Source organism: Cynoglossus semilaevis, chromosome 2 (genome assembly GCF_000523025.1).
Source record: "Cynoglossus semilaevis isolate Cse_v1.0 chromosome 2, Cse_v1.0, whole genome shotgun sequence".
In the NCBI taxonomy this organism is placed as follows: Eukaryota; Metazoa; Chordata; class Actinopteri; order Pleuronectiformes; family Cynoglossidae; genus Cynoglossus; species Cynoglossus semilaevis.
In genome coordinates, this window is record NC_024308.1 from 9,470,659 (window position 1) to 9,477,538 (window position 6,880).

Below are 6,880 nucleotides of genomic sequence, written 5' to 3' on the forward strand. Positions count from 1 at the left end.
CCCTCCCCCTGCTGTGTCCGGCGGGTCGTCCACAGTCCGACACAGAACTGTTCTTACAACAGTCCACATGTGACATGCCCACTTTTTTTTCATCTCTGATGATTTGTAAAGTGCATGGAGCCTTTATGTGCGATTGGACTGCACTGGGAAAAACTGTTTAAAAACTCAGGTCTTGGCTGATCGTGTGATGCAAATCCTACAGTCTGATTCCAACTAATTTTATAAGCAAAATGAGTTGTTGGCACTGAACAGTTTTTCCCTAAAGGTAGGGATAAATGGGGAATTCAAAGCCTGCACTGAGACAAACGAGGCTTGGCACTACACGTGAGAAATGAGGAGCGAGAGGTGAGATGGGTGCGGAAGAGAGGGAAAATGAGTGTGGGAGGGAATTTTGTTCAGGAGTGAGAATGACTGGGAAGAAAAAGGAGAGGGTGGGAGGGAAAGACGGTAAGATAAGAAAAGAGAGGTGGTGAGAGAGAGAGAGAGAGAGAGAGAGTAAGAGATGGGCAGGGAGGTATAAAGAGAGGGAGGGAGTGATATAAGAGAGGCAGCCATAGAAGGAGAGGTGACAGTAGATTCTCCTCATCTCTGCCAGCCTCACCATGCTCATGCTGCAGCTGTTGACTGTTATCTCCCTGACTGTTATCCTTCTCATATCTGTGGAAGGTAGGTGCATATGCATACTTACTTTCTGTCTCTGTGTGTGTGCGTGCATGTGCATGTGCAGGGGCCCTGTGTGTGTGAGAGACTGTTGCATGGCTTGTGTGCAACCTGCAGGTGGACAGTGTTGCACAAGAGAGTGATGGCGAGGATAGAAAGAAGGACAATGGGATAGAAACAGGAGCAGCAGCAGGGAGGGAAGGAGGGAGGGAGGGAGGGAGGGAGGCATGGATGTAAACAGAGTGAGAGCAGAGGACGACAAGCATCTGAAGCCACACACACACACACCCACAGAAAAGCAAGTGTGTAAGGGCTGCCACTGTGTGACGATGTCACCTTGACCGTGTCGGTAAATGTTGTGTGAGCTCAGAAAGTGATGAGGCTGAGGATGGACCCTGTGTTGTCTGTGCCATGTCTCCCACCTCTGGTTGTCCCTGCTTCTCTCCCGACACTCTCATGTGCAAACAGACACACACTTCTCCTATTCTCCTGTCACTTTGTCTCCTAATTCCTCCTGGCTGCTGAATGGAGTTCCTCTCACATTCTTGCGTGTTTTCTGTTTGTGTCCATATGTGAGTGTGAGGGGCTGTGCACACACTCTGCAGAACAGATTACATATTTCTGTCCACAGAAGTTGCCAAATAGGTTGAACACAGCATGTATTTCATAACGTCATTCCAATGGTCCTGTGGGTGAATTCAATGCAGTGCTATTGCTTTACTCTGTGGGGAAGGCACAGTGTTTTTAACTCATGTGGGAAGTGTGAATGTGTGTGTTGTTAAACACAGGTCTGCAGCGGATAATCCTTCTGCAAAAGTTGAAATGTGACAGAATTCCCACTCCTAAGTCGGTGTTCTGTTCCTATAGGTAAAGGCGTGCAGATGCAGAGGGACGTCCAGTGCTGTATGTTGTACTCCCACGGCAAGGTGCGTACCAAAGATGTGCTGCGGTTCGAGGTGCAGACGGAGGGGCCAGACTGCAGCATACAAGCCCTCATGCAAGTATTTCAACTATCCACTCCTGGAGCTAAAGATCACATAGCGATCTGCAGGCATGGAAAATATGCCTCTTGTTAGAGGAGGGAAAACGTTTCCAGGCCATGTTGTTATGGAAGGGCTCAGAGCTGCACTCGCCAAAGAAGTAAGAAAGGAAATATGTGGGAATAACACACACCATCATCTGAAAATAACTTGTGAGCCAGCTGAGCCCCCGCTGCAGTTCTTCAAAACAGCAGGGATTAGTTAAGAAAACCATGTTCCATTCTGATACCTTTGTTTCCAGTAAGTCGGAGTCATCTGATGGTGCTGGGGAATGAAAAGCTCTCTTTTCATGTGGTTGTTAATTCATCAAACATCAGATTCTTCAAGATATACAATATACAACAATTTATACTCGTACTCTTTCTGCAACTTCCAGCAGAGGGAAAAAAACCCTTATCTATTCTTTGCCCTTTAAAACTATTCAATGTGATCCTGTATAGTTTCCTTCCGTACTCCAGGATTCTGGACCCCAAAGAACCTTATGTTAAAAATGTATTAATTTTATTTTCCCCCTGTTTTTTATAGTCTTTACACCAAGAAAGCGGTGAAGTGTGCGGACCCCAGAGACAGGAAGGTGAAGAGGTTGCTCAGAAAACTGCTGATGAGACAAAGAACCAAGACTCACCGAACCATGTGGCTCCTTCCCCGTGACAACCTGCCTGTGATGTCAGAGGTCAGCATCATTTGAAGTCTATTAGATTTGACATAAACAATAACTGATGTCTGTCTGGATCGAAGGAACTACCATATGAAGTATACGACGTAATTCCTGTGGCGTAAAAACTTTGTTGTCCTGTTAAACAACATGTTTTTATTTTATGCCAATCTAATAATATTTACACAACCTTTTCCAACAGGAAATATTGTTCTTTCGAGTTGTACTGCCTGTTTATTGGCTTGACTCAAACTGTATGTTCTAAGAAAGAAAGTTTTTTAATTTGCAAAATTCTCACACAGCTTTTCCAGCACCTCCAGATTTTACCCATGAGGCACCTGGAATCCTGTAGTACTATAAAAAAGGGAAAATATTGAAAATAATAAAACACCGTAGTAGATTGTCATTGTCATTATAACAGTTCAATTTGAACACTGAATTTAAGCTTTTTAAAATCAAACATAACCAGAAAAATGCATTTTGTCATTGGTGTAGAAATTTTTTGATAGATAAAATTTAATGGCAGCTACAAGAAAATGTTAAAGAGAATTTTTCTTTTGAAAATGGCAGTGGGATTTCTGACAGTCACTGTTCTTATCTTAGACGTTAACATGTAATTTTTGTTGTCATCAGGACAAGAAGGATAACTGGGCAGTTTTCAGCGTGGACGGATAAAGTGGATGGCAACTCGTAGTCATAAGTAAGTGCCTATATTATGTCGTCATGATGAACTTGCAAGACATCGTTTCCAACGTGTCTCCTTAATATTGTTTTTTTTTTTCTTTTTTTTTTTGTCCTCAAGGCCAAGTAAAAGCTGAGCAGCTTGTCTCCGTAACATGGCAAAGCTTGCTGTCTCTCAAGTTGTCTCCTTCTCTTAACACTCCCTCTTCTCCCCGGGACCAGATCGTGCGGCAATACATATTTGAATGGCTTTAGATATTTCAATATGAACTGTGCTTGAAATAATCCCAAACGTGCGGCTGGATCAGTCTCAACAGAGGAGTACATCTTGTAAAATAAGCTAAAATGTTTTTTTGGTTTTTTTTTATGGCTCATACTGTTATTTGCCAGAGTCTGCCTGAAAGTGTCTACCTTAACTAGTCGTGGCTGGTGTGAAACAAGTACATAAGCAGTAATAATAATAATATTGTATATCAACAAGATACTCAGTGCTTATTTGTGACTTGTAAACATTCATTCATGTGTAACGACATGATGCAGTAGATGGGGTTTTACTGTGTGGGGAAACATCCTGCTCTTTGGTACAGTAGCTGTCTGAGGTTTTTAAACGGTTCTTCTCTATCTGACTGTTACACATTTCCACTCTTGGTCACGTTAGCGACCGATCGGTTCACCTTTGTGTCGTAGCTGTTGAGGAGCTGTGTACAGATTAGGCCCTCAGTCCACTGTTTGACATCATCACCCTGCAGTTTATACAATGTGTCTTTTTTCAGCCACAGTCCATGACGAAAGGAAGCCAAAGTATTAATGATTCAGACCACAACATGGCACAGCTGTTAACACTGAGGGCTTAGCTGTGTGTGCGACACACACTGACACACACACACACACGTGTTGTAGAAGAATGTACTTTATGTTTAAAGACAGTAAACCTGCTGAGCTATTTTATAAATTATTCTGACATAATAACTTCAAAGTGTGTGGTCGGAGTTTTTTTTTTCGTCGTGTGTCTCAATGTCTTATAGCTGAGTTATTCTCAGATTATAGATTAATTAAAAACGATGTCACCTTTCACTTTACGAGTTAGCAAAAATTAGCTCTTAACAAATGTTAGCATGCTGTATGCTAACGTACAATGTAAACAGAATCCGTGTTGATATATAGATTGAATATATTACATGTACAGTTGAGAAAAAAATTATAATAATTATAGCTATAATTACTATGATGATGTGACCGTTTTTTTAATCAAAGTGCAGAGCTCCACTCTTCTGTGGTGCTGCATTCACACAGTAATTTAAAAGTTGACGTGTAAACGTGTTGTTCAGATGTTTGTATTATGACCGCCACTGAAGTCCCCCTCCGTTTACACTCCTCTTCTCTAACTTCGGGCCCTTTGAGTTGTATTACTGCCACCTACAGGAGGCGTCCTGGTAGCAGATGGATGCTGAACTCAGTTACTAAACTTTCTGAGGCTCCATTAAATGAGTAAGTTTTTCTTTGTTTTTTTATACCATTGTTTGTTTTATTTTATAATTATTTCATAAAATACTTTTTAACAGGGTTAAAAACAAATTGACGCCAGATTTACAAAGTCTGGAGAAAGAAACATTATCCAGAGGTTGGCCGGAAAATTGGAAAACTTGTGAGGATGGAAGGAACTATGGAGAAGGAAGAAACTCAGACCATCAAAGACAACTCAGGTAATTAAAGCTAAACTGGACCATCACTGGTTAGTGTTCCAGAATGTCATGGAACCTTTGAAGCATACTTCAAAGCTGGTAAAGAAATGTCTCCGAGTGGCTAATGTGAAGGCCAGCTGGTCAACTCCCTGAAATACTGTCTTGGAGATGAATGTGTTTACTGTAAAGTATAAGATTGGACAAAAGACCAAATCAGAAGGAAATGCTGAGAATATTATGAAATAGATAATTGGCTTATTGCAGTTGCAGGAACACCACTGATGACCTTTAGCTCAACAATTGCTGTTAGGAAACAAAATGTAATTTTATTAATAACCCCTAGCAACAGGAGGAAAATTATTATTAACATTTCCAACATCTTATGGTGAAAACAAGATGAACTCCTGACATTGAACAAATGAAGCCGATGGTAGAACGATGGTAGTGTCCGAGAGAGACATCCTCCACCAGGGGTAGCTACAAACACAATAATGAGAGGCAGAGATCACTTCCTGAGCCATTTATTTGTCACATTTATCACCAACAAGCAGTCCATCGAAAGTGTTGAGCCAAAGAATACTTTTTACTGAAATAACATCAAGCATAGAAATCCAAGGGAAGCCTCTTTACTATCACGGACGTGGCACAAAGTCATTAGAACTTTCAGTTTAACGATGCTGTAAAAAGCTGTCTCTTTCTCACACAACACTGGAGCACACTCTCCTGTGAGACACTGACAAGCATAACGCAAAGTGTAAATTCAATTTTCTGAAGGCATTCACTAGGTTTTCACACTACTGTTCACACAACAAGTATTCAGTATTCCATTCAGTATTCCATTCCAATATTCCAGACTCCTGTGTCATGCAGGGTTTTATACACATGTGGATATATATGGAAAAAATAAATTGTAACATTTGTAAATTTCAGTTTTTAAGATAATTTTTTTTGGCAAATCATTGTTTTCATTTCATTTTATTTTATTTTTTTAATTTAATCCCACTAAAAAAACACCTAAAATACTAAAAATGTCACCTCCAAAAATCCTGAAACAGAGTAAAAATGATAAATATATGTAGAGTCAACAACTGTAGATATTATTACTGTCAATATAAAGTTCAGTCCGATGCCAAGGTTTCAAAGCAACATCACATTAATTACTAAAAATAGTCACAAATCTTAAATATGTATAAGAAAGCAACACATGTGAAGACATTTGACTGTCAAATGTAAAACAAAAACTATTTCATCAATTTAAATAATAATTGTATTAATACAGTTACAACACTGGAGGTGGACCAGAAGTCTGTACTTCTGGTAATGAACAGTACATAGTCTATGTTTGTTTTACTGAGTACTTCCTGCACAAGATTTTAAAATTCAAACTAGCACTTTACAACAAAATGTCTGCTACAGGCACGTATCCAACAAAGAACCGAGAACAAGTAACAGTACCAAGATCAGTCTGCGTTTTCACCTCAGAGACCAGGGACTGTGGCGAAGTTGACAGTCACTTGTTTAGCGTTTTAACTACTGTATATTTTAGAGATTCAAAAATTAATTTCATTAGTTAAACAATAACAACTGGTCAAAACACTCTCTTGATAGAATCACTGAAATGCTGGTTAACTCAAAGTACCTGGTATCATGTGGTGATAATGCAAATGTCTCTTTAGGAGTAGTTTGTCCTTTCTACATTGTGGTCTCACTGTTGTGGCGGTGATTGATGGTGTCGTTCTCCTGGCAGATGAGCTGGTAGGGCTTCTCGTTCTCTTCAATCACAGAATTGCACACCTTGGACTTTGAGTTCTGTAGCTCTGCACGTGAGAGATGCTCCACTATACCTGCGCCGAGTGAGTCACCAAGAACATTGATGGTAGTACGCAGGCGGTCCCTGGAGTAATGATGGAGAGACATAGAAAAAAGATGTACATCCATTATTGTATTACAGGGCAAGTTGGTGTACATGTATGGATAAACTCAAACATTGAAAGTGCAAGGGCATGCATATATACATATATATATATATATATATATATATATATATATATATATATGTGTGTGTGTGTGTGTGTGATAGTAAGGCGTGTTTTTGGTGATATTTTGAAATATTCAGGTAAAATATTTGTAGAAAACCATTGGCAGCATGTTTTAGGACATAA

At 39.9% G+C, this 6,880-nt stretch overlaps 1 protein-coding gene across 1 annotated transcript; it reads left to right on the top strand.

Moving 5' to 3' along the window:
* The first annotated feature begins 26 nt into the window (after positions 1–26).
* ccl44 (chemokine (C-C motif) ligand 44) lies at positions 27–5,935 on the top strand. The gene is made up of 5 exons (XM_008335971.3): positions 27–666; positions 1,528–1,657; positions 2,226–2,373; positions 2,989–3,055; positions 3,158–5,935. The coding sequence occupies exons 1-4, from the start codon at positions 603–605 to the stop codon at positions 3,028–3,030; spliced, it is 384 nt and encodes a 127-aa protein (XP_008334193.1). The 5' UTR covers positions 27–602; the 3' UTR covers positions 3,031–3,055; positions 3,158–5,935.
* The last annotated feature ends 945 nt before the right edge of the window (positions 5,936–6,880 follow it).

Bases quoted from the DNA above. Each gene is read 5' to 3' on its own strand.
- ccl44 (XM_008335971.3), top strand. From the start codon at position 603: ATGCTCATGCTGCAGCTGTTGACTGTTATCTCCCTGACTGTTATCCTT. The intron at 1,658-2,225 runs GCAAGTATTTCA...TGTTTTTTATAG, and splicing joins TGCAGCATACAAGCCCTCAT to TCTTTACACCAAGAAAGCGG. The intron at 2,374-2,988 runs GTCAGCATCATT...TGTTGTCATCAG, and splicing joins ACCTGCCTGTGATGTCAGAG to GACAAGAAGGATAACTGGGC.